This window comes from Colossoma macropomum, unplaced genomic scaffold (genome assembly GCF_904425465.1).
Source record: "Colossoma macropomum unplaced genomic scaffold, Colossoma_macropomum, whole genome shotgun sequence".
Classification (NCBI taxonomy): Eukaryota; Metazoa; Chordata; class Actinopteri; order Characiformes; family Serrasalmidae; genus Colossoma; species Colossoma macropomum.
Genome location: NW_023494803.1, coordinates 9,168,002 through 9,196,001, shown reverse-complemented (window position 1 = coordinate 9,196,001; position 28,000 = coordinate 9,168,002). Strand labels below are relative to the sequence as shown.

Genomic DNA, 28,000 nt, shown 5'->3' with positions numbered 1-28,000 from the left:
GAGAATTAACAAAAAAAGGGAAGACAGGGAAAGAGAGAGAAGGAAAGAAATGAAAAGAAAAAAGGAGAGAAGAAGAAAGACGGAGGAAAGACAGAAAGTGAGAAAGGAGGAGAGAGAAAAAGAAAGAAGAAAGTGAAGAGAAGGAGAGGAAGAAAAAGAAGGAGAGAAAGAGGGAGAGAATGAAAAAAGGAGAAAGAATGAGAGAATAGAGTGAGGAAAGACAAGGAAAGAAAGTGAGAGAGAAGTAAAGAAAGAAAGAGAGGAGGAAAGAAAGAGAGAGGTTACAAATATGAGGTTCAGTTCAACGTTCTGCGTATTGATGTTCTGTTCAGTTTGTAACGCTGGCGGTCAGAATCCACAGACAGCTGGAGGTGGAGCTCGCGCTGGTGACGATTCACTGACGCAGAGAGGGAGAGAGAGAGAGAGAGAGAGAGAGACTCCAAGAAGGGTGAGGACCGCTCGTGCCTCTCTTTCCCTCTCCAGCTCGCGCCAAAAAAGCGAAAGAAAAAAAAAGAGCCCCCCTTTGACACCGCACGAGCCGGACAGACATGGAGGCTCCGGGTCTCGGCCGCGGCGTCCCGGCGAGCCCGCGCGAGGGCCTCGTGAAGAACGTGAGCCTGGAGTCGCTCCAGCTGTGCGAGAGAGACGGTAAGTGGAGAGGGCGCGCGCGCTCGAGCGGCTCCGCGCCATTTACCGGCTAAAACCGGTGACGCTACATTTTTTTTTGCAGTTCTGTTGAGTTACAGTCGACATTTACTTCACTCACAGCAGCCCTCGCACCTCTCTGTGTGCTCATGTGCGCGTGACAGGACATTTTTGTGGTGCTTTATTTGCACGAGCTCTTCGCGGTAAACCATGCCGAGTCATCGTCATCATCGTCTTCATCATCATCTCGGCCGCAGGCGTTGCGTTTTAGGGCTGCTGGGTTTTTAATGTCTTTGTAATCCACGACACCCCGCTTACAGCCAAGCATGCCAGTGTAAACGGAGTGCAGCGCGAGCTGGGCGTTGCGTTTTCCAAAGTGAAAAAAATCGCCGCGCGTGCTTTCACCCTCTCAGCACCAAGCTGTCCATTTCAGCAGCATACCAGCGGTCTCCTCCTGGGGGTCTACATTCCTGCAGGATGCACCTCTAATTCACCTAAATAAGGACTTCTGACGGTAATGAGGTGGATCCGGTGGGGTCCATCTGGGGTGGAGCAAGGTAGATCTCCAGGAGCAGGCTTGGTGTACATTTTGATGCTCTACATTGGTGGTCCTGGTCCTGGAGGACCCCCTGCCCTGCACATGTTAGTGTTCCCCTGTTTCCAACACACCTGATCAAAGTAATCAGTTCATTAACAAGCCCTCCATGAGATGAGGTGGGTGTGTTATAAGAGGAAAGCACTAAAATGTGTAGGGGTGGAACCTGTGCTTCTATACCATTAGCAACGAGCAACAAATGTACACTAATGTACTGTATGCTACAGCCCAGTTCAGCACCATGGACAGAACTGGACGAGGCACTGCCTAGGGCAGGGGTCAGCAATCCAAATGTTATGAAGAGCCATTTTGTCCTTTCAACAAAAATCAAACCACCTTGGGAGCCACAACATTTTATGTCCCTTTGATCATCTTGGCTGTAAATATGTCTCAGTACGTGCTGATGTGCCAGTAAAGGCCAAAAAATATAATATAAATGAAAACACAAACTGTCTTTGCTCTGCTTAAAGCTGTAGCTCAGCTCTAGCCGCTTTTCTCGCATCTCCGGCAGGAAACTTCTCCGCAAAAGAAGAACAGTCTCTCATAAAATGTCTCTCGACATTCAACTTCTTACGAGGCATGAGTCGCTTCTCATTCACCAGCTTCTTGCTCAAATTTACTCGTTCCACCTTAAATGGTTCCTGAGGTGCCAGAATGCAACTGTTGCACCTTTTAAGGTGTAATGGGGTGATTCAAACAAGAAACTGGTGAACGAGAAGCTGATTTCAGCTTTGTGACTTTTTAGTGTTCCACAGTTTCTCACTGCATTAAATGTATCAGGAAACCATCTGGAGTGATTATAAATGCAAATAAGTCCTAATGCTGTAGAACAACAAATGTACACTGATGTTATCCATGTCCGTCCTGGAGGCCCACTGCCCTGCACCTTTTAGCGTTTTTTGCTGCCTCCAACACACCTGATCCAGCTAATCCGCCCATTAACAACCCCTTACTGAGTTGAAGTGGGTGAGTAAAGCAGCGTGCAGGACAGTTGGGTTGAGAAACACTGCTCTATGGTACAGCGCTGAGTGGGTTCTGTCCATGGTGCTGAAACAGATATTTGTAGTAATAGACTATAATGCGAACGCTGGTTCTGTCCATGGTGCTGAAATAGACTTTAGAATAGAAATAGACTCTATCTGTCTCAACTGGACCTCCACTGTGCTGAAGTTACTTCTGGTGCTGAATGTGCTCTGTATTAACTGTAGAAATGGACTCTGTCTGTGGTGCTGAAATGGACGCTATATTATAGAAATACACTCTAGAGCAGGTTCTTATACCGGTCATCAGGGACCCCCTGACTGTCCAGATTTTCTCTCCAACCTAACATGCAACCCAAGGATACAGCAAAAATGTGGTCCGGCTAAGGTCCCTGAGGACAGGTTTGAGAACCACTGCTCTAGATAAATTGTCCCTGCATTCTAGTTTAGAAATGGATGCTATGGATCTGTAAATGATGCTGTATTATAGAAATAGACTCTAATAGACAAACTGACCTGCTGAAATGCTTTCTAGTGTAGAATGATCCTAAATGGACTTATTATTGTGGTGCTATAGAAGTGTATCTATCTGTCTATCTACTGTCTCTGTCTGTCTATCTATCTCTCCACCTATCTATCTACAGAAACAAGCACTATTCTTGAGGCTCATGTAGTGTGGAATGTGGTGCTGATATGCATTCTAGTGTAGAAATAGACTCAATGGATCTGAAATACAGTCTATCCATGATGTTGAATTAGAACTGTCCCTGGTGCTGAAATTTCTAGATATAGAAGTGGAATTCATGGTGTCTGTAGTGCTGAAATGCATTCCAGTGTAGAAACAGATCCTGTTCATGAAGCTCAAATGCACTGTTTGCGGTGCAGGAATGCGTGTCAATCAGCCCCACCGCCATCGCATTCGCTGCAATAAGGCAGTGACTTAGCGTTTATTTTTCAGCCTCCCCTGAAAGCTGAGGCGTAGGCAGTTCCTCAGTGTTACAGTAGTGCAGTGTTTCCTCGTTCTGCTCCAGAATAATACAGATAGATAGATAGATAGATAGATAGATAGATAGATAGATAGATGGATGCACGGACGGACGGACAGACAGACGATGGATGGATGGATGGATGGATGGATGGATGGATGGATGGACAGATGGACGGACAGAGAGGTAGACAGATAGATAGATAGATAGATAGATAGATAGATAGATAGACAGACAGACAGACAGACAGATAGATAGATAGATAGATAGATAGACAGATAAGTACAATAGATAGGTAGATGGATGGATGGATGGATGGATGTATGGTGGGCAGAGCCTCTTCATCTGTCCAGCCTTGTCTTTAAACCCACCTTACAGCATCAGGACCCTCTGAAGAGGAAAGAGTGTTAAATTATTCATGACTGGCAGAAAAAAGTCCTGCAGACCTGATGATTCAGCTGATGATGAAGAGACTCATTTACATGTTCAACCTCAACCCTCCACACTTTAACACAGACTGATCTCCTGATCACGGAGCCACAGAGTGAAGTGAAGTCTCAGAAAAAAATGAATGAATTCATATCCTTCACTTTTCTACACAGACTGTACACAGCCTACTGGAATGAACCCAAGAACACATTATAATAATGAGATCTGGGAAAATGGGCGAAATCTGAAGAAACACCAGAAGAGCTGCCAGGATATATACACGCACTGCAGGCAGTGTGGAGAGAACAGACAGAATGAAAGAGTGAAAAACCAGTAGGACTATAAGGGAGGTTTGAAAAGAGACCCTACAACACTGTTGTAAGTTTGGAATCAATATTTTGGTTAAATAATTAGTAGGAAGCAGTAAAAATACAAAGTGATTAACAGAGCTGTAGATCAAAGTAATATCCAAAATGAATTTATAAGAAAATCATTATTATCCAGAAATACATTCAAATAATATTCACGACAAAGTTCTAATCTAGGACTGCCCAAAATAGATGGCCTGGGAGGATGTTTACCAGAAGGTCACCCAGCCCCCCCTCCCCAGAGTGAACTTACATAATTTTATACTGTAAATGACTTATTTGATTCTTAATTTTCTCTTAGAATATTATGTTTGAAAAATTTTAGTAATAAAATGTTATGAAATGCATTTTTGACAACAACATACCTTTATTTGTATACTCTCTTGTCTTTTTTGGCTCTCAGCCAATCACAAACCAGAACTTTGGGCCCATGTTCTGATAAAATTAATATCCAGAATGATATTATAATAAAATTAATAACCAGAATGTCTCATATTTCAAGATACGTCATCAAATCACAATGTAGTTTGTGATAACTTGGCAAAAAATAATGTAAATAGATCATTACAGCATATTGTTTATCTTTAAATGTTGCTTCCAAAATGCTTGAAATGTTGAATAAAACATGTAAAAATACCTTTTAAAAAGGCAAAAATTGCTAATATAACAAGTGATTCCAAACATCAAAACGGTACTGACACACCCACACATTTGCGCCGCCCCCTTTTCATTCTCTTTTTCGTTGAAGAAAACGTTCATCCTCCTGAAAATAGACGAGTGTAGGCAGCATCAGTCTGCGCTGCTCTCAGTGGTGTTTTTATCTCAGCTCTGGAGATCCCGTCCACGCGTGTCTATCAGGGTCACTGTTATTTGCATTATGTGAGACATTCACAGCATTTGTTTCGGTACATTTGGTGCTGCTTACTGCAGAACGCATCTGTTAGAGTCTACACAAGGTTCAGTAACACTGTTTATCTGAACAGAAAGGCTGCGGGAGCTTGTGTAGTACAGTTTTAATATAAACAGAGTCATTCAGAGACGTTTGGCGTGACATGGTTCAGATTTCTTTACAGTGGTGGTGATAGGAACCAGGGGTTGCCATGACTACAACACAAATATAGACATTTTATTTGCTATCCAAAACCACCAGTGAACCTACACCTGTCATCTGAGATTTAATATAGAGTGTCGATGACAGTAAAACACCCTGCATGTACCCCTCCACCATGAATGGATTAAATACATATATTTTAGTCCAAAATTTAACCCTTGTGTGGTGTTGATGTGTTTGTTACTCAGTGGTCTGGTGGACCCACAGCATTATTGTTTTTTAAATCAATACAGCCATAATAATTTATTTTAAAATATCAGATATATAAAATATCACAAGTGTACAGTGAAGGGTTCTCCTTTAGCAGCTGTAGCCAGTAAGCAGCCTGTCCATGCTGTCCCACAGACCCCAACACCACACAAGGGTTAGTCTTTAAACTATCTATCTTTAAACAATGTCTCAGACATCAAGCAGCGTATTAGTAACTACTTCATGCAATAACTTTCTGTGAGGGAGCTTTTAGAGGTGGACATCTGGTTCCCATCACCACCACTGTGAACAATTCCGGTTCTGTACGTTTCTCTAGAACAGAGCATTTCACACCAAACCACTCTGAATGACTTTGTTTACATCTTAACTATTTAATTATGCACGAAATTTGAATTTCTTTTTAATGTGGCCATGAACCACCCAATTTGGCAAACAATGGGAGTTACATTATATTATTTACAATAATAGACAAATGTAATGTCTTGTTCAGGAGGAGTGTCTGAGGCTGAGAGTAGGTGCACATAAGTTTCTATTGCCTTTTAGCTATGTTGGCTACCCGTTTAAAGCTAACAGGGAATCAGCTGTTTAAGCCTTTAAAGTTAACACCTACTCTTCTTGGAACAACAGTACACATAGTAAAGAAAATAGTCCTATATAAAGCCATGAACACTCAGGGAACCCTTTGCATGATTAAAGGGTTCTTTGCATCATGAAATGGTTCTTCAGATTCATGGACCATGTGCTGTAGGTGGCTGTGCATAGAACATTTTTAAAAGGTGCTGGTGCTACTGTTATGATGTCATGCTTGTAACAACAGAAGAACTCTTTTTGGTGCTATTTAGAACCATCTACAGCACACTCTCCATCAATCTGAAAAACCCCTTCATGATGGAAAGAACCCTGTAATCATGCAAAGGGTTCTTTGAGTATTCGTGGTTCTATATAGAACCATTTTCTTTTCTAAAGAACTCTTAAAGAACCATCTTTTTTGAAAGTGATTGTTAATTGTTAGGGACGATGCATATTGGCTATTAATGTAAACATTGGCACTGTTGGTTTCAGACCCACTATGGTGGGGCAGTGGTCTAAGCATTGACCCTACTGTTGGAAGATGGCCAAAGGCATCCATGGCTGTGAATCCAAGAGAGCATGATTGTCCTTTTCCCCCATAAGTAGGTGCACTGCAGGCCAACATGGGCGTAGTGTTCTCCTCAAAGCGTGTTGAGCTGATTAGTGATGTTGTATTGGCAGTGGAGCTTTGTGCGTCCGGAGGAAACACATGCTAGCCTTCACCCTTTGTGACTGGGGGGAAACCCAGCTATTGGGTGGGAATTGGGGAGAAAATGGAGTAAAAAAACAATATTAAAGCAGAGTAGAATTACAGAACAGGAGTAAAACAGGAAAACAGTTTATTCGCTTCACACTGGTGTCAACACCTGAATCCTTTTCGCAGATACATACAAAATATCGATGCACTTCCAGCTTTACTCGACAGTATGAATCTTACAGCAACTTCAGCTATAAGATATGAATCCTGCCTAAACCCTCCAGGATAATGAACCTTCCACAGCCAATCCACAAACATGCAGAAGCCTGCAGTCAGTCTGGGGGCAGTGGTGCAGTCCAGCCTGGACCTGGAGGGTTGAAATCATGGTCAGGAGCGATGGCTTGGTATCGTCCGTCTGCTCCCGCACTCCAGTGTCTGACCGCTGCTGCTGTGTCCTTGAGAAAGCTTCTTAATCCCAAAGTGCTGCGGGCAGCTCCAGCTCGGCAGCCCTGTCACCCCCCGACACGCCTGAGCAGTGAAGCAGAAAAAAGGAAGATGGAGAAAACACTCAGATTCATTCCTCCAAGCCATGAACGGCATCACTTTCTGCTTTTAACAACAAAAAAAGCTTCCACTTTGCTGAAATGCTATGAGAGAAAAAAACAGCGCTGTAAGTCGGATAGAACTGGTTTTGGTTTCACTGATATGCAGCAGCATAATTATAACCCAGTTATAACTTTTACATTCCTGTATCCAGTAAAACACTGACAACTACAGTCTCCCTGCAAAGCACAAACCAGGACGACAAAGGTTTACGTACACACTTAACAGTGATGGTTCTTCAAGGGTTCTTTAGTGAAGGAAATGGTTCTATATAGAACTATGAACATTCAAAGAACCCCTTGCATGATTAATGAGTTCTTTGCATTGTGAAAGCGTTTTTCAGATTAATGGAGAATGTGCTGTAGATGGTTCAATATATAGAACCCTTTTGAAAAGGGTTCTTTTAATGTTACCATGTCAGGCTTGATACAATAGGTGAACCCTTTTGGGTGCTATATAGAACCCTTTCACGATACAAAGAACGCTTTAAACATGGAAAGGCTTCTTTGAAAGTTCATAGTTCTATATAGAACCATTTTCTTTACCAAAGAACCCTTAAAGAACCATAATTTTTAAGTGTGTAGCTATAATCTGAACAGTAGAGAGTGCTTGTGCTGGTGATGGTTGGTTGATATTAGAGGTTCAATGTTAGTATAATGGGGGTGGAATAAGCGCAGAGGGTAGCGCTGTTGCCTCACAGCAAGAAGGGTCTGGGTTCGTTTCCCCGGCCGGGCGACCAGGGTCCTTACTGTGTGCATGTTCTCCCCGTGTCTGCGTGGGTTTCCAAATATATTTAAAAATACCAAAAAACAATATGATATTAATGTTTCAGTATATGTCAACAATACTGTAATATCAAAAGCAGTAATATATTTACTACTAAAAACAATACTGCAATAATTTCAACAATAATAATTTATATTTCAAAATATTTTAGTAATGTTATGAAATTGAAACTGCTGTATGTTTCAGTGTATTTTAAGAATATTGCAATAACATCTACAGCAATACTGTAATGATATTAAAAGCAATAATGCAATAATACTGAAAACCTATACTGTGTTACAATGTATTTTAGAAATACTGCAATAATAACAAAAACAATAATTTCAAAATATTTTAATAATGTTATGAAATTGAAAACAATGCTGTTTCAGCATATTTTAAGAATACAGTAGTAATATTTAGAGCAACACAGTAATACTACTGAAAATCGATACTTTCTAGTACAATATATTTCAACAATATTCAATAATGTGAAAATACCAAAAACCGTATTGTGATAATACTGAACACTCACTAGTTTAGTCACTGATAACATGACTTTTTCATTACCGTTCATCCCTTGATGTAATGCTGTCAGACTTTTAGAGGAAAAGTCAAATCAATCGATGATAACAGTAAAACTCAGCTTCCTCATAATGTATCTCTGGGTCACAGAAGGCCAGCGTGGGCCGTAGGTGCTAGTATAACTGAGAGTTTCTGCTTGCAGTTTTCTTTGTTCACACAGAGAGGACAGATTCCCTTCTCTCACTTGTTTACGGTGTTTTCCTGTTCCACCCCTGGACAAACTGTGCTTTCTTAGGGTTACAGTGCAAAATCATGAACTGTTATAACTGTTTTTCTCATAAAGAAGAGTCAAATATCAGCCAATATCAGGTAGTGTTTGTAAAAGCTGGTAGCTTTGTTAAGGAAAGGCTGTGCGGCTGCTCTTTTGGGCCCATCTGTTGCTAAAGTTATGCTAATGCTAGCACAATGACTCATGAGGTTTTTTCTCTTCCTTTTTCTTTTATGAGGAAGGTGTCCATGGTCCTCAGGTAAGAGCTCATTAGTCAGTCATCACACAGGCTGCACACTGTCTCTTGTTTTCTCACCATGTGTTCTCTCATCACTTTTACAGGCTAGTTTTTTTGTTGCGCAGCTGAGGCAGGTTAGCTGCTTTCATGCGTTCGCCAGCTAATGGAGCGAGTAAAATGAGGGATGAACGAGGCTGTGGCTTTGGCACGTCTGTCTGGGGAGAACAAAAGCTCAGTGTTTCAAAGGTGCAGTCTGATCTGTGGTAGAAGCACAAAGAGGCTGGGCTGTAGCCGCTGCCACATTTTTTTTTCATTACTAACCAAGTATATATTAGAAGTCTTGGTCTTTGCATTGGAAATACGATTAGAAACCATTCGGCGAATGCGCAGAGCCGGCCTAGTCCAGGCTAAAAAGGGTATTTCAAAGACAATACGGATTTGCAATGGAACGCAGTCCACAAATCACTCCTTTATGCCAATCATTAACATCTGCTTTGCGACTCATTTTCCACACATCCAACAAGACATTCACTGCACTGTACCACCTCTTCTCAATCTATGAATCCCGTCGGGTATTTATAGCCTGATCATTCTCGTGCAACGCCACCTGCAGGAGCCTAAAATTACTACCACCTTAAGCATGCAAGGTGACTAATTTTTCTTCCTGGGAGCTTATGTCTGCCTATTCAGCCTAGAGCATTTTAGCCCCGCCCACTCACACTGAAGTTATAAGGAGTGTTGAGGCAAAATACAGGACAACCAATCATATCAGAGCTTAAATACACCCTAACAATACATTTCTATGTTCTTTCCAAAAACATTCAGTGCTTACCTGCCTGTATTTGTTACCATAGTATTGTTCTGGTATCAAGCATTGTCCTACTCTCGGTATCGGTTTTGAGGTCAAAATTATGGTATCAAGACGTTGCATAGCTGACCTAACAGAATTAGCAGTTAGCATCCCTCTCTAAGCGCACTGAGCTCCAATTATGTTGCATTAGTGGCAGTTTGAGAATAAGTGTTGGAATGTCACATGCTGGCTTTCACCTTTCTTCACTTTCTGACCAAATAAAGAATGCATTTTTAAATATTATCAACAACAATTAGCATTTCTAAACTCAATGCAGTTGAATCACCAGCTTTAAATAAATGCATGGGTGCATTTCTAAACCATTTAAGTTCTAGATATGGCTTCTTCTAATAAGCTATCCTTTTAAGGTTTGTCCTAAGATCTAGTCTAAGGTCCCATGTTGGACCACCGTCTGCTCTTAGACGAAGACTAATGGCTCATAACTGAGCTCACATCATTCAGAGGAGATGCATAAAGATGGATCGTTAGCCCTAAAGTGCACAGTAAATCATTCAATCAGGTTTTTCTGGGAACCTGCGCGGAAGCTGCAGTTGGATCCCCTCTGCAGAATTCCTGGCAACTGGGAGCGATGGGGCTGGTTTAGACACCACAGTGGTTACAGTGTCATTAAAATACATGAAGTACGGCATTTAATCATAATTACAGCTCACGGCTTAGACTAAATACCCAACACCTGTTAAGGAGAGAGAGAGAGAGAGAGAGAGAGAGAGAGAGAGAGAGAGAGACAGAGTGTAAAGTTACAGCAATCTGGTGCTGGCTCTATATCAACTTGTATCACTAGACATATGACAGCTGTCCTCATAGCTCTAAAGCTCATAAACATTTGAAAGTAAGTTTGAATCGGCAACAAATTAAAACTGGAGAACTATCTTACAGTGGAAATCCACCAGTTTTAAAATTCAATCACTGTCATTCAGAGTGGTTTGATGTTTAATGCTTTATTTTATGCTCAGATTTCTTTACAGTGGTGGTGATAGGAACCAGGGCTCACCATGTCTAAAACACAAACATAGACATTTTATTGACTCAGCGAACCAACACGTGTCTTTTTTATACGTAAAGTTGATAATAGTTGATTAGTGGTAAATCTGAGTTAGTCAGTGTTCTTTTGGGACTATTTTGCCCTGCAACACCCTGCATGTGTCTCACCACCTTGAACTGTTTTAAAAAATAATATGTTTTAGGCTAAAACCTTCTTAAAACATCAGACAACATATCCATTTCATATGATACCCCTGTGAGGGAGGGCACTAGATATCTGGATCCCATCACCACCACTATGAACAATTCTGACTCAGTCAGTTTCTCCAGAACGGAGCATTTCACATCAAACCAGCCTGAAGGACTTTGCTCACATCTTAATGGGTTAATAATGCAGAAATTTTGAAACATCTGTGAAATCCACCTTTAAGATGTTGTTTATGATCTAATTTGCTGGCTTTCAAGCAAGTATTCGAAGAACATCAATAGTAAGAAAATAATCCATTTAATGCAGCTAGACTGTTTTGTTTGATATTAATGGAAAAGAATTTATAGGTATCTGTTATTATTTAAAATAAGAAATTAGGAATAACAGGTTAACTACTTAAATAAAAAAGCCCTTTGATTCAAGCTAGCACAAAGTCAAGGGTGAACTAAATTAGCAGGTAGGCTAAAGAGAACACCAATTATATTTGTATCTCACACAATAAGGATAAAGATTATTAAATATTCTACTTTGCATTTTGTAATATAGTACCATATTTCGAGGTAACCTAATGTTCTTGTTGGTAGTTTAGCTAACGTTAACCTACATGACTAAGCTAGTTGATTCTAGCTAGCTAGCGTTAGCTATGTTGCTAACGCTACAAGTGCTAACCAATGGTGCTAAGCGTCAAAACGTTATGGGTTTTTTTTCACTTTTATGTTGTTCTGAAAGCTAATTTTTGCATATTTTAATTAACAGGGACAGTTCTCTGTGTTTCGCTAACACATTTGAAGCAGGTGCGAAAACTAATGAAATAAGTGTTGAGGTTCACGTTAGCTAGCATGCTAAACAAGCTAGCTTGTTTTGCTAGCTTTAGCTGGCTGGCTAAGCCTCTTTCAGTCAGACTCCTGTTAATCAGTAAACAGTTGTATTCCTGTTTATTTTATTAGTCTTTATTCATTTATTCTTTAACATTTTAACAGTAATTCCCACAGCTTCTTAATCAGTTGTCAGTGTGAAAAGACTTTGTCTTTGGCTGTAAGGCTAGTTTTTAATGAAGTGGTGTGCAGTGAAAGGGGAATTCCACCGTTTTTTCAAAATTTTTTACACAATTCCATCACTGAGATGTAAAAAAAGTCATTCAGAGAGGTTTGATATCATATAGTTCATTGTAGAGAATCTTACAGACGCAGATTTCCCCATGTCTACAACACAAATATAGCCATTTTATTTACTATCCAAAACCACCAGTGAACCTACGGGTCTTCTGAGTTTTATATGTGATGTGAATGATGGTAAAAAGTTTTCTTTGGGGACTATTTTGTCTTACAGTGCCCGGCACATATCCCTATAACATGAATGGATTAAAAAGGCACGAACATTATCACAAAACCATTATAAAGCAAGTCTCAGATATCAGGCAAAAAGGTCATTCGTTACTATTTTGTGTAATAACTTTCTGTGAGGGAGCTTTATGAGGTGGACGTCTGGTTCCTAGCACCAACACTGTGAACAGGTAGAACGGAGCATTTCACAACAAAACCACTCTGAGCCAATTTGTTTACATCTTTACCATTTATTTACGACGAAAGTTTGAAAAATTGGCAGATGCAGCCCAGAATTAAATTAAATACATAAAAAAGACAAACTAAGACCTAAATGTACAAGACTAAAATGGCCATTACAGACAATTCGACCCCATACTGTGATCGTATAAACCTAGTGAGATGAATATGACAGCTCCAGCAGATCGGGGCCTTCGTATGTGTCAGAGTGAATCAGAGTGTTGATGAATACTGTTATATTTGTTTATGGCCAGGAGGAGCTGATCTCTGATCCACATCTGTGTAATGAAGTTAAACCCACGTCGTATTTACTCCCAGTGCAGCAGTAGAGTGCCTGCTGATAGTGATGTATGAGGCTGTGAATGGTGTGGAGGGTTCGCCTCACGTTAGCACGTCTCCTCCGTGCATTAAGCTCGTTCTTCAAACAGAGATGAAATGACGCTGTGTGGGTATTTGGTGTCTACAGCTTGCAGCGCCGCTGTGGTGAATGATGGGGATGGACGGGACACTTTGTACTGATACATCTCTTTATCCACTGGAATTAAACAGGCTGTTTTTCTTACTGATATATGCAAATGACCTCTGTTCTGATTGGCCCTGTGCTGTGCCTTGTTCAAAAAGCAATGCAGACTGACATTTCGCCTGAAGAGGGCCTTTAGAGGGTCCAGTGATATTTGGAGGAAGTATATGTAAGTGGCTTGGAACATTCTCTGTTTACCACAGGGCGCCATTCATTTTTCCCCATAGAGAAATCAGGAAATACCGGTTGTTAATACAGACATGATGACAACAACAGAACGACAACTTTAGGTGGAGGTTTGTAAGTGGACTAATGTAAATGTGCTGTTTTTTGTGATGTCACAAAGACGATTAAGGTTGTTTTTTTGCAGCTTAATTGCGTAGATGGACTGTTTAGACTGAGAAGTGAACATACGATATGAATCTTTAGACACTACAAGAAAATTTGAGTTTTCTATGATATGAGTCCTTTAATGTTTTAAGGAAACAGTATGTTTATGAGTTTATCAGATGCTGACTTTATGTATGTATGTATATATATATATATATATATATATATATATATATATATATATATATCACTTTGTTTTGATTTCTCTTTCTTTCTCTTTATTCTCGCTCTTTCCCTCTTTCTCCCCTCTGTCCTTATTCTCTCACACTCTTTTTCTCCCTCTTCTCTCTTTATCCTCCTGTCTCTTTTTCTCTCTCAACCCACCCTCTTTTTTCCCTCCTTCTCTCTGCCCCTTTCTTTTTCTTTCCTTCTTCTCTCCCCTCTCTCCTCTCTCCTATATCCCCCTTCTATCTCTTTCCCCTGTATTCCTTCTCACTCTTTCTCTTTCTGTCCCTCCTTCACTCCTCTTTTCTCTCACACACTTTGTTTCTTTTTCCCCATCTTCTCTCATACTCTCTTCCCCTTTTTTTCCACTTTTTTCTTTCTCTCTCCTTTCTCTTTAACGCCCTCTGTCTCTCTCCCTCTCAACCCATCCTTTCTTTCTCTCCTTTGCTTAGCCTCCTTCTTTTTTCTTTCCCTCCTTCTCTCCCCTTTCTCTCTCTTCTCACTTTACCACTCTCTTGCTTTCTCTCTCTTGCTTTGTTCCTTTCTCTCTTTCATTCTCTCTTCATCCCCCTTCTGTCTCTCTGTTTCTCCTTCTCTATCTGGTCTCTCTCTCTGTCTGTCTGTCCTTCCTTCTCTCCTCATTTCTCTCTTACACTTTCTTTCTTTCTCTCCTCTTCTCTCTCTCTCTTCCCCTCTTGCTTCTTCTTTCTCTTTCTCTTTCCCTCTCAGTGTACCCTCTTTCTCCGCCCCCCCCCTCTCTCTCTCTGCCTGACTCAGTAGGTTATGCTGTGTCTGTACAGTAATTCCTGTGAAGATGACTTTTCAAATGTTTCTCAATGCGCAGCAGGTCCGAGTCATTTTAGGACACTTCCACCCCCCCAACACACACACACACACACACACACACACACACACACGCACACACACACACGCGCACACACGCACACGCACACACACACACACACACACACAGTGTGAGCCTCACAGCAGGTGCGTTATCACACATTTTACAGAATATGATGTTACGAGGCTGCAGGGTTGTCTGGAGTTTCCCTCATTTTCCCATGGTGTGATATGTGTATCTGTTTGTATTTGTGTTTATTAGTTTTAATACTTTAAGGCAGAATTCTTGTTGAAAAAGGTAGAGATGTGCGATGATATTGTAGACATATCAGTACTGGCAGATACTGCAAAATGTATATACTGGCATCCAACAGATGTTTAGATTGGGCTGATATTTCAAACTGATATCTGATGATGTATCCATAATACTCCAAAAGAGCAGAACATTTTGTCATATTGAGCTAAAATACCTGCATTTGATTCATTCTACTGCATAAATACCCTACAGACATATATACTGTATTTCGTATATAAAGCTGTACCTTTTATATATATATATATTTTATATACGCACTGGAAACAGCAGATATCTACAGTCTGCCCTCCACTCCCCTGTTGGTGCAGCGCTAATATCCAGCTAGGAGAGCTTCCTTTCTTGGTAACTGAGACTCTTTGTCATTGTGTGTTTCCAGCAGAGTTTAATTGCTGCTGGAGGTCTCGAATTTCTCCATGCAGGTTCTTTTTGCTGGAATTTTCCGTGATCTCCACTGCTTTCCTTACTTAAAGCACCACATTTGTGTTCACAGTGAGAACTTCCTCTTTAAATGGAATGAAATACACTGACGAACCAGCTTGCTGTGTTGCCATGGAAACTGCCTGGTCGGTGTGTGTGTGTATGGGGGGTGGACTGTGTGTGTGTGACAAAGACATTTCTCTTGTTCTGGGTGTAGCAGCTCTTGAAGCTATAATGGTGCATATTTACAGGACAGTAAATACTTGACCCTATATTGACAACACTCGACCTTATAGGATAATTCATAATTCATAAGTTATGAATTTGTCCCCATTAGCTTTAGCTGTGATGATACGGCAACCATAATTCTATTAGTCACATTTTTGTTTTGATACTTTGAACCTTTGCATCAATATTTATTTTTTAGTGTATGTATCTGTCATATCAATTGCTATAATTCAGTAAATGTGGATGAAGTACCTACTTATCACCTATAGATGGCAGTACCTATGACAGACTCATAAGGCGCCTCTTATATCTTCTATCAGAGAACTTGTAGAGAGGAGAATTACTATGTAATGTAATGTCTTCCAGGTTTCTCAAACGCTAGAGGGCGCTCCTGAGTGAGTCCAAAATGAAAGGGTTAAGATGGAGCATTTGAGCAAAATCCTAGTTTATAAATGCTTAAACATTTTTAAATGTAAAAGAATGCATAATTTCCTGAACACAGAACAGCATGAAACATTTAAACACTGCTGTTATATTTTTAAGAGCTTTTAAACTCCAGTTATAGAAGTTTAAGATGGTGCCTCATGTACATTCATGACGTCAGTGAGCGCGAACAGCCAATGAGCTGCTCTGCTCACCAACCAATCAGCACCTACTAGCAGTAATGCCCGCCTTCTGCTGCCCAAAACCCATTTATTGTAGAAAAAAGGAAACATATAGGTGAGATTTCTTTGCTTTTTTAGTGACATACGTACTTCTGCTTTCTAAAATTAAAGAAGCAGTCTGGGTAAGTGATTAGAAACTATTTTAACTTTTCATTTTTAGCCGTTGATCTCCTTTTACTCCCATTCATTGAGGACTCGCTCATGGGGGCCCTCTGCTGTTTTGCAGTCCTGTTTTTGACATAACGGGGGAAGTAGGAAGTGGCCAGGCTCCTCATAAAACCGGCTTTGATCTTCTATATCTGGCTTGGTGAAGATACAACCAGCTGTTTAAAAAAATCACTATTAAATATGCAGTTTGTCAGCTACACTCTCAGAAATAAAGGTAGTAAACGGTCACTGGGGAAGTACCTTTAGTCAGGGATCATCAATGGTCCATAATTTTATTTTATTGTTCTGTTTTAAAACATCAGGTTATAAAAAGGTACAAATACATACTTATGTAAGATAGACAATTGGACCTTAAAACCACTGTTGTAGCTTTGATGGAACATTTACATTGTTTGTACCTTAATGAACGAAAAATGTACCTGCACAGAAGCTTTATTTCTAACAGTGTAGCTGCAGCAAATAAACGTATTCAACCAAACCCACATATAACCTCTTTGTATGTTAACAAGCTCTCTTAGGTGAAAGCTCGTTTGTACTGTGTTGCTGTATTGAATACTGTAGTGCTCTTTGCTGCCCAAAACTATAATACTATAATACATGTTGGCGTCTGCCTTTACACAGAATGTCTGTTAGGAAGTGGCGACTCATTCTAGATTACAGCTTCATTAACCCTTTAATGTCCACTTTTACTATCAAAACATGGTACATTTCATTTGGCCTGTGTTCTCTGGATTTGCCTGGGCACCAATCATTCAAAGTATATGGCTAAAAAGGGAGTTTATATCACTTAATTTATATGAAATGTAGTCTTTTGGTCACAAGGGACTCCTGAAAATGCCATGTAATCTGAAACATTCAAATGGGTACTGTTAGATGTTTCATTTTGCTTCATATTCTGCATTACACTATGGAAAAGTAGTGTCGTGTGTGCATTGCATTTCACTTTTTTCCACTGTAGTGATTGCTTTTCAATCTGGCACAAATTCCTCTCCATACAAAACAGCCAAAGAGTACAAGTTATTCACTTTTCAGAGACAGGAAAACAGCCTCAAAAACCAAAATATAATATCAAATTTGTTAGTATTTAGTGAGTCCAAGTTCAGTTTGTCGAATTTTCTGCTTCTCACGATCCAAAGAATCCAACTTAAAAATCTAGATTCAGTCCATAAAACCTTACTGCACATCTCAGAGGTCCAGTGCAGATGTCCGTCCTTCATCTCCTCAGAAATATCTCCCTGAAAAATTAATAACTGAGTAGATTTGACTGGAAATGTAAGGGTGATTTTGCACAGTATTGTATATTGAAAACATTACTGAGCACTCAATGCGTTAAAACCTGGCCTTCGTGATTGGTCAGGATGTTCATAGCTGACAATAAAACATTCAGTGATTGGTTAGATGTTCATTAGCATATTCCAGGCTTCTGTGATATCAATATTGTGAAGGCTGATACATCGTGCAGCCCTATTAATGCATGGAAATACACAAAAATGTCAGTTTTTCAAGTTTGGCTCCTAAAAGGCCAAAGTGATTCAGCCTGAATGGTGTTTTGAGTGCTGGAGGCAGTTAAGGACGTCAGGGAGGATCTTGCTGATAAGCCGTGTGAGGATGTGGGTGTGTTCGTGTGCTTTATTTTCCCTCCTCTTTATCTCCTGGTGACACCCACTCGCGCAGTGAAGGAACGGTTCATTTATTCAGTTTGGAAGAAAGTGACGCAGCTAACAGACTTTCCCTTGAACTCAATCAGCTTTGTGAGTAACATTTACCAGGCTTTTCTTCTACAGACGCGGGTCTTACAGGGGGTGGTTTGTGCATGATGTGCAGCTGTTGAGCTTCTTATGTTTGCATGAATGTAGTTCAGTCTGTCAGTGGGCTGCGAGGGGCTTACGGGAGGGTAAAATGAGAGCAGAAGGCCACTACTGTGAGTAGTACCAACATGTAAGCATCGCTTCAAGGCTATTTCACGGAAAAAGTCACAATGTATGTGTGAAAACTGTGCAAAGGGCAAGAACAGCTTTTAAAAGTGGATCTGTTTTGTAATTCTGTATTGCAAAACTGTTCTGTACTGTAAAAATCTTGGGGTCATTTGAACGGGCTGGTTTTCTGGACACGGCTTGAGTTGAAAGCCTGGAACTCACACATGGAGAACCAATCATGTGTGTGATGTGCAGTGACCCCCATTTCCACCAGTGTGGCCATCATTGGACACACAGTGGTTGCATCACCCCTTGACTCTCTTTATTTGGAGTTGCCCTGGTGGTCTCCCTGCTGCCTAATATCACTCTGTAAAATAAGGTCTTAAATAAAATAAGGTGTTAAATATGCTGATGATGACATCAGCGCAAACCAGATCGGCAGGCGGGACCACAGCGGTCACCACAGTGTACTTTATTAACGTTTTTACGTTTTACGTAAATACTCAACATCTGACCGTGTTTAGCACTAAAGCATGCTTGTTAATTTTAAATAAAATTTATCAATTTAACAACGCTATTTGGTCCACATTAAGTTTAGTAGTGTTTGTTAGCCATGTCTGCATTTTTAGGTGCACTGTTTTCTTTGGTTATGTCTTAAATACAGATTTGACACTTAATATATAAAATCATGTCAAAAAATATATTATCTAAAAGAAAAAATGTGACTAATAAGATACTAAGTGACCCCCACAAACCAGCAGAAGCTAATTAGTACTCTAGCTTTAGCTTTAGCATTCAACAAAATAGACTTTAATTAGTAAATGCTAAGTGTTCCCCAGTAGCTTTAGCGTTCAACAAAATAGAGGTTAGTAAATGCTAAGTGGTCCTTGATAGCTTTAGCATTGAACAGCGTAGTACTACTTAGCTAGTACCCTAGCTTCAGCTTTAGCATTCAACCAAATAGATGTCAGTAAATGCTAAGTGGTCCCCAATAGCTTTAGCATTTAACAGTGAAAAGGCTATTAAGTACTCTAAGCTTTAGCTTTAGCACTTAATGAAATAGATGTCAGTTAGTAAATGCTAAGTGGTCCCTGGTAGCTTTAGCATTTAACAATGTAGAGGCTACTTAGCTAGTACTCTAACTTTAGCTTTAGCATTCACCAAAATAGATGTCAGTAAATGTTAAAGGGTCACTGGTAGCTTTAGCATTCAGCAGTGTTGAGGCTAGTCAGTACTCCAGCTTTAGTGTTCAAAAAATAGATGTAAAGTAAACGCTAAGAGATCCTCAGTAGCTAGTTAAAGCATTCAACCATGTTAGCTAGTACTCTAACTTTAGCTTAGCACTTCACAAAATAGACGTTAGTAAATGCTAAGTGGTCCCCAGTAGCTTTAGCATTCAACACTGTAGAGGCTAATTAGTACACTTAGCATTTAACAAAATAGACATCAGTCACAGCTTCATTATACTAACTGGTCCCCAGCCTTACTATTCAACAGGTTATATATATTATATAAATGTAATTGTACAAGTTGGTTCCGGCCACGCAAGCTGATTGGTTGAGAAGCGTTCTAACCGTGCTGTTATTTCGCCATAACATCACAGGTTTTTCACAAACACTGTATCAAGATCACATTTGACCGACAGCCGATTTGGTCAGACTCTGAAGATGAGACGACACTAAATTCCCAAACTGTCAGTTGGTCTGTGTGGAGCTGGAGAACGAACTGCCGGCTGTGCAGCGAGTGGGCGGAGCTCGTTACTCTGACGTAGCAACAAGCTGTTTGTTAAGGAACTATAATTTGGTGAAGGAACTGCGAACATTAAAACATATTAAACGCCGCGTTCACGACCCAGTTTATTAATTTATTACTTTATTTATTAACTGTTGTATAAAAGCAATAGAACACTCAAGGTCGTGTGTTATCGCTATAACATCACGGCTGTGATGATCTACAGCGACCAAATCACAGCTGTGATGTTATTTCGCCATAACACACTCTCTCTTGTGTTCTATTGCTTAATTATTAAATACTAAACAGTTCCTAATAGCTTCAGTATCCACTGTTAGCCACGTTATTCATTATTCACCTAATTTCTTTCTTCTCCTATATATTCTCTCTTTCGTGTTTGCAGGTAAGGCAGAGGACAGCGGTGTGGTAGAGATGGAGCTCCCCGTGCCTGTGAACATCAGGATCAGTAACATCACCTGTGACTCCTTCAAGATCTGCTGGGACATGGACCCTCGCACCAAAGAGAAAATCACTCACTACTTCATCGACCTCAACAAGAAAGAGAACAAAAACTCCAACAAATTCAAACACAAGGTAGAGCATACTGAGATACTGTGATGCTGCTGAAAATCTGCAGCTGTGCAGCCGGGAAACGCATGTTACATCTTTCTCTCTCTGTATCCAGGATGTTCCCACTAAGCTTGTTGCCAAGGCGGTGCCGTTGCCGATGACAGTGCGAGGCCATTGGTTCCTGAGCCCAAGAACAGAGTACACAGTTGCCGTGCAAACCGCATCCAAGCAGAGCGATGGAGACTACGCCGTCTCAGAGTGGAGCGATATTGTAGAGTTTTGCACTGCAGGTAATGCACACTTACCTCACCATAATCATAATTTAATAACACCATCTCTGTGGGTTTATCTTAATTAAATGCTGAATAGAAATGTAATTCCATTCCTGAAGATACAGTCTGATAAAGGAATTCATTGTGATTTTTATTAACAACTTTTTAGCTTCTGGCTCTGCAGAATGATTCCAGTTGAAATGAAGTTATTCATTTCTCACTGTCAGAAAAAAGTAGAAAGCATACAGAAAATTACACAGAAACCTCAAAAACAAAATATTACAGTTTTTACTATTTAGTGTTACTCTTTATTACAGCTTCCATTCTCTTCAGGAGACTTTCTTTCAGTTTTTTAAAGGGATATTCTTCCGCTCTAACATTCAGTTTTAGAAGTTACTTTTCTGCCTTTCACGATCCTTGGAGCCTGATGCAGCTTGATTTTCTCCTCCCTCACAAAAACGAAAAGCTTTAAGTGCTGTTTGTCTGATGGGGACAGTTTTGGTGTCTACCAGGTCTTCCACGTGGTTGTTAGGAGTCAGAACGCCAGTTTTCGAAACGTTTTTTCACTTTTTTTTCCTTGACTTTATCCTTCCTTATGCAAGTGGATTATCTTATACCTAATTTCCTTAAACATATCTTCTGAAAAATGAATAACTTAATGGCCACTTTGACTGGAAATTAAATAACTGAAAAGTGGTCTCTGACTTTTGCACAGTACTGCAGGTGTCTCTAAACGTAGATTAGACCACAAACACTTAAAAAGAGTCAGTTTTAAGTTTCAAAAATAAAATGTGAAAATTTATATTCTTATGAAAATTGTGCCTACATATTGGTGCTGTTGGAACAAAACCTTGCATCTCCAAAAAGGTAAATGTCAAAAAGGATATTCAGTTAAAAGGTTAGAAGTTCCATTCTTAACTTTTAATGCATTTTAAATAAATGGATAAAAAAATTCCAAGTAATTTCTGTTGGTCTGTTCATCACAAAATTTTGAGGCATCCTAAAGGACAACTGGCCTTTTCAAATTATGTCAAAAAATGAAAACCAACAAAAATGCAGATACAAGGATCTGTCCCGACAGCAACGATTTATTTTCCTAGGATGTTTTTTTTTGTATGACTACTTTTAATACAGATTAAAGCCACATTTCACTTGCATACATTGTGAGCAAGCTGTCTGTCCTGCTCTGCAGATTACTCGACTGTGCACTTGACTCAGCTGCTTCAGAAGGCTGAGGTCATCGCTGGCAGAATGCTCCCCTTCACAGTTTTCTACCGCAATCAGAACCAAGAGTACTTCGACTACTGCAGGTAAAGGAATCAGTCACGAGTTGTGAAATATAAGTACAGCAAAGAACAACAAAAGGACATTGATGTGGTGCATGTAATTTACACCTAAGAGTAAAAAAACCCAGCTGACAGTTAACATTCAGTAACGTCTTTCTCTCTCAGAAACGTGCAGGGTGGCCGAATGCTCCCTTCGGTGAAGGACAACAGCGGCAGCCATGGCTCTCCCCTGAGCGGTAAGTTGGAGGGCATCTTTTTCAGCTGCAACACTGAGTTCAACACCGGCCAGCCGCCGCAGGACTCGCCGTACGGCCGCTACCGCTTCCAGATCGCGGCCGAGGAGCTCTTCGCCCCAGACACGCGCGTCTACTTCGGCGACTTCTACTGCATGTACACGGCCTACCACTACGTCATCCTGGTGCTGGCGCCGCGAGGCTCGCCGGGAGACGTCTACTGCAGCGAGAGGCTGCCTGAGCTCGACGTCACCGACAACCGCTTCCTGACGCGCGTGTGCGGCCACGACGGACGCGTGGAGTTCCGTCATGCGCAGGACGTCATCCTGGAGCTCATCTACACAGAACCCGTGGAGCTGGCTCGGGGCAGCGTGGCTCAGATCAGCGGACATCAGCTCATGAGCCTGTCCACCGTCAATGCAAAGAAGGATCCCAGCTGCAAGACCTGCAACATTAGCGTGGGACGCTAACGCTAGCACTCATGCACAAGCTCAAGGCTGGACTGTGTCCGACCCTCAGATCACACACCTCAAGAACTCGAACATTAGCATGGACTGAGATATCGTAACACAGATTCATCCCAAACAAACTAACCATCTGTGTCCAAACCCTGAGAGCTGCAACATGGGAAGCTGGCAGGCTCTCACATGCACACTCAAGCTGGACTTACTAAATGGGAATTTTAGTATAATTCAGCCACTGAGATGAAAACAAAGTCATTCAGAGTGTTTGACGTGAAATGATTCGTTGTAGAGAAACTCACCGATTTAAACCTTTACAGTGGTGATAAGAAATAGAAATAATAGCCGCTTTACTTACTATATAAAATGACCAGTGAACCTACACGTGTCTTCTGAGTAAAGCTGATAATAGTACAATAGTGCTAATTCTTTTTCTTTGGAACTATTTTGCCCTGCATGTACCTCTCCGCCATGACTGGATATCAAAAACTAGTTTTTAAACCAAAACCTTCTCGCAAAACTCTTGTAATGTCAATGCCTCAGGTATTTGGCAATGTATTCACAGCCATTTCATGTAGTAACGTCTTATAGTATAGTTTTTAGAGGGCAAATGCTTTGAACCTCTAGTTCCAGTCACCACCACTGTGAACAGCTTTTACCCTGTAAATTTCTCTAGAACAAGGCATTTCACATCAAACCACCCTGCATGACTTTATTTACATCTTAACGATTGAATTATGCAGAAATTTTGGAAAATTGATGAAATTTAAAAATACTCTCACCTCAAAACATCTAACATGGACTAACCCACACATAAATTAATCTTAGACTTACTAGCCACAAACCCCAAGAGCTGTAATATTAGCATGGAATGCTAAGAACATTAGCCTGGGGCACTAACGTTTACTAGCAGTCAAGCTGGACTAAGAAATGACCCATCAGATGACACACCCCAAAAGCTACAACGTTAGCATGGGACACTAACGACATTAGCATGGGGAGCTAATACTTATCCATTATTAGAGTTTATTAGTGCAAGTTACACTAAAACGCACAATCACACTGTAAACCTACTAAACCTACAGGGTCCAACCTTTAACATACTATCAACGTGGATCTTGGGACTTGTGAATTTAGTGTGGGATGCTCATCCATGCTGACGCAATCTGGGAATATAAAAACACCCTAAAATTAACCTATAATTCAACTTTGATTTAAACCAGTTGTGTCCAACCCTCTAATAGCAGCATCCTGAGTATTTTTTCCTTTCTGAAACATACCATCAGCTTTAGCATAAGATGCTATCAAATGCTAAACCTGAATTTCACTAAAACTGTGCAATGATAATATACAGTACTGTCTAAAAGCCAGAGACCTTCATTTATTTAATTTCCATTCAAAATGGCCAAAAAGTACAAGTTACTCATGTTTACATTTTGATGCTGATATTTATGAGAAGATTAGATGGAAAATCTCAGCACTATGGGTCTGAAAGTAGCTGTCAAGAAGCCCTTACTAAGAAAAGCTGGATGTGTTTGGGAGTACCTGGATTGTGAGAAGCAGAAAATGCAACCAACTAACACTGAACTTTGGACGTGTGGAAAAACATCCCTGCAGATTTCTTTGAAAGACTGAAAGCGAGCCTCCTGAAAAGAATGAAAGCTGTTTAGTTTTGAAGTTTCGTGTACTTTGTCGGTAATTATATGTGTTGTACTTTTTTCAACGCTGAAAAAATGAACAACCTGTACTTAATAGCCATTTCGACGGGAAATTAAATAAACAAAAGTATAGTCTTTGGCTTTTGACAGTACTGTACCTACCCTAAGCATTGCACTTGCATTTAAAGGCCTATTAAATGTCAAGACATACTAACTGGCAAGGACTTAAGCTGACACTGTGGTCATGGTCCTAAAGATCACACACTTCAAGGACGGATTAATGTGGACCACTTATACGTAAACACACAAAACACACTTAGCATGACCATGCTGACCTTCCAGCCATCAGTTCCACCACAACCACAGCTACCCTCTCCTGCTAGCTGTTTCAGTTTGGAATGACGACCAGTGCTGAAGAACGTCCGAATGAACCGTAACGGGATAACTCCAGCCCGAACGTATGCGTGAGTAACTGAATGCAGGGCACCATGTACCATGCCTGGATGCTTTTGTCCCACATTGCTTGTCTTAATAGGCTGAATTATCGGAGGCCTAAACCAACATATTAACTAAAGCAAACTGGCCTGGCACCAAAATCCTTGTCTGCAAAGATGGAAATGAAATGGGAAGAAGAATTAAGAAAAAGGACAAAGAAAGAAAGAATGCGACTGCAAAGCCCGTGTGCGCTCATGGTGCTCCATCTGCCCCCGTCCTGACACAAGCCGCTGATATTCTTCAAAAAGAGTGAAGAAAGAACACCTATGAACTCACACAGCCTTACCTGTTCATCTTATCGCTTGAGGAAAACATCACCATGACACAACTGACGTTAGAAACGACTTAAACTAACAAACCCTACTTTGTGTCGTCTGCTCCAGCAGTTTCTATACTAAGGAAAGTTCTGAATTGAGAAAGTTTAGCAGGCTTTCCAAGCAAGGATTAAGCCCTGTTTAGAAATTAAATGAATTTTCAGTGACAGTTTACTCAAAACGAGGCTTAATCTTTGTTTGGAAAAAGTGCCTCTGAAGGTTCCACTTTTCCATGCAGCTTGTCAACGTTCCACCTTTTCCCTCACTGGCTTTATGCTCTTGCATAGAGACCTGTTTATTTTTACAATCTATTCGCAGTTCTCCTTTAACCAGTTGTCACTTTTTTGTTTGTTTTGCTTTGTTTTTTTAAGAGAATTGCTGTTTTACTTTGTACGAAAGTTATTTTCCTGGAGGGAACGGAACGCCGTGCACGTGTATTTGTGAGTGAGAGTGTGTGAGAGAGATTTTGTGCTGGATCGCCCAGCAGCTTTATTCTGCATGTTCATCGTGAAATTGACGTGGTCTCGTTTTTTCGACATTTCTGACCCTCAAAGCTGTGCTATTGTATGCCAAAGGTGTCTCGGTGAGAAACGTTTAACCGAACTGTGCTTAACACAAAGGAGATGACACGAGTCAGCCTCGTTACAGGGGTTATAGAAGTCCTAACACTGGGTGATTCAATGCAACACAGGCATGATTCGCTGGGGAAACCGTATCTGATCCTAAGCCAGTCTGGACGCAGACGTTTGTTGATAAGCTTAAACGGTGAGCGCTATTCACAGGTCCAGCAGCTCCAACAGCTTTTCTACTAAATGTCACAGCTGCACAAAATAGGGTTCAGTGTTTTCAAGCCTAAACTGTACAAATGATTTATTGTTATTATTATTATTAGTAGTAGTAAATGAATGATCAGCTTAGTCAATGTATATAATGGTTATCAACTGATATACGGTACTGTGCAAAAGTCAGTAACACTTTATTTGAGCCCTGTTATATAACACTGACATAACCATGCCATAAACATATCACGGTAGATGTATTGTGTGTCATAAGTTGTCATGACAAATGTTTTATTACAGTGTCACATTACCATTACTGGTCATCATAATTATAGATGATATGTTTTATGTCGCAACAGCTTATGTCACACTATAATTTTCGTTATGTTTACAGTAGTTAGCTGTCCTGACAATTACCGCTAATGGTTATATTACATGACAAAATCAGTCTTGATATGTTTATGGTATGGTTATGTCAATGTTATTTACACTCTTTAAAAGGATGGTTCTTCAAGGGTTCTGTGGTAAAGAAAATTGCTCTATATAGAACCATGAACACTGAAAGAACCCTTTGTGTCTTCAGATTGATGGAGAGTGCTGTATATGGTGAAAATGGTTCTGTATAGCACACAAAAGAGTTCTTCTATTGTTACAATATCAAGCTTGTAGCACATTCATGCACACTTTCCATCAATCTGAAGAACGCTTTCTGATGCAAAGAACCCTTTAATTCCCTTAACCCTTAACCCTTAACTCATGCAAAGGGTTTTGAGTGTTCATGGTTCTATATAGAGCCATTTTCTTTACTAAAGAACCCTTAAAGAACAATCTTTTTAACGGTAAGAGTAAACCGTAGCCCAAAAGTCTGAGAAAACAATATGTAAACCTATTTTTCTTGGCAGTACGTGTTTATTTATTGAAAAAACACTAACATTAACTAATATTTCATTAAATTAAAACAGGTGTTCTGCTGATGGAATTAAACAAATCTATGAGATAGCTGGAGTGCAGCAAGAAGTCAGGAACTGAACCGGAGTTCTTGTGTTATTCTAACCTACATATTGCTGTTGTTGGAACAAAACCTCGTATCTCCAAAACGGTAACTTTACAGGAGAAGGAAAAAACCTACTTTACCTTTAATGCAAGTCAGTGGAACCAGAATTTTTGGGCAGTTTCTTTGGGTCCATTCTTCATGAAATTTACATACAATGTAAAGAGCAACCGGCATTTTAAAATTATGTCAAAAACTGAAAAACTGCAAAAATCAGAGATACGAGGTTTTGTTCTGACAGCAGCGATATTCTTTACTTAGAACAACTCACTGTTAATTTCTACTTGTGAGTATTTTAATGGAATATAGTGGTGAAAATGCACAAGACTGAACAGTTTTCATGGCTACTTAAGACTTTTGCACACTACTGCTATTTTAATATCTGTTGGATCAAAATCAAAGGTATCCAATTCTCCCTGTACTCCAAACATATCAGCCAAGACATGTCTGGTGTCTGAAGTTTCTTTAGTCTGGCAGTGGAGTGTGCTAGGAGGCTATATTCTGGGTGACAACAGACTTCCATTACTTGTTAGCTACATTAGCCTCGTATCTCCAGTGTAAAACTAAAGCACTTCAGACACCAAACATGCCTTTTAACTGATTGACTGTGTTTGGGGGAAAAGATGGGAAATTGGTTTACTTGATTTTCCAGTGAAGTATTTCTTTAAGTCTACGACGCGTACAGCATTACCCACAAGTCATTAAGACAAAAAGAATGGCCACAGCACCTTGAACAGTTTTTCACTGATTTCCCTTTTAACAGCGACATCAGTATTAGTTTGAAACTAGGATTTGAATATTTATCCCATATGCAAGATCAGCAGGCCTAACAGCTGCACTAAAGCAAAACTGCTTAGTGTAATCCAACCTGCAATTTTTGTCTGAGAGCACTCATTTTTGTGGAATATCC

The 28,000-nt window shown here is 40.3% G+C and overlaps 1 protein-coding gene across 2 annotated transcripts; it reads left to right on the top strand.

Annotated features, from left to right (window-relative positions):
* The first annotated feature begins 545 nt into the window (after positions 1–545).
* On the top strand, positions 546–26,146 carry phyhipla (phytanoyl-CoA 2-hydroxylase interacting protein-like a). Of its 2 annotated transcripts, none has more exons than XM_036593996.1 (5): positions 546–648; positions 20,375–20,565; positions 20,657–20,831; positions 22,006–22,123; positions 22,265–26,146. In XM_036593996.1, the coding sequence occupies exons 1-5, from the start codon at positions 549–551 to the stop codon at positions 22,800–22,802; spliced, it is 1,122 nt and encodes a 373-aa protein (XP_036449889.1). In that variant the 5' UTR covers positions 546–548; the 3' UTR covers positions 22,803–26,146. The 2 variants fall into 2 exon arrangements, with proteins under 2 accessions (XP_036449889.1, XP_036449890.1); XM_036593997.1 differs by lacking the exon at positions 546–648 and adding an exon at positions 18,020–18,075.
* Positions 26,147–28,000: the final 1,854 nt, after the last annotated feature.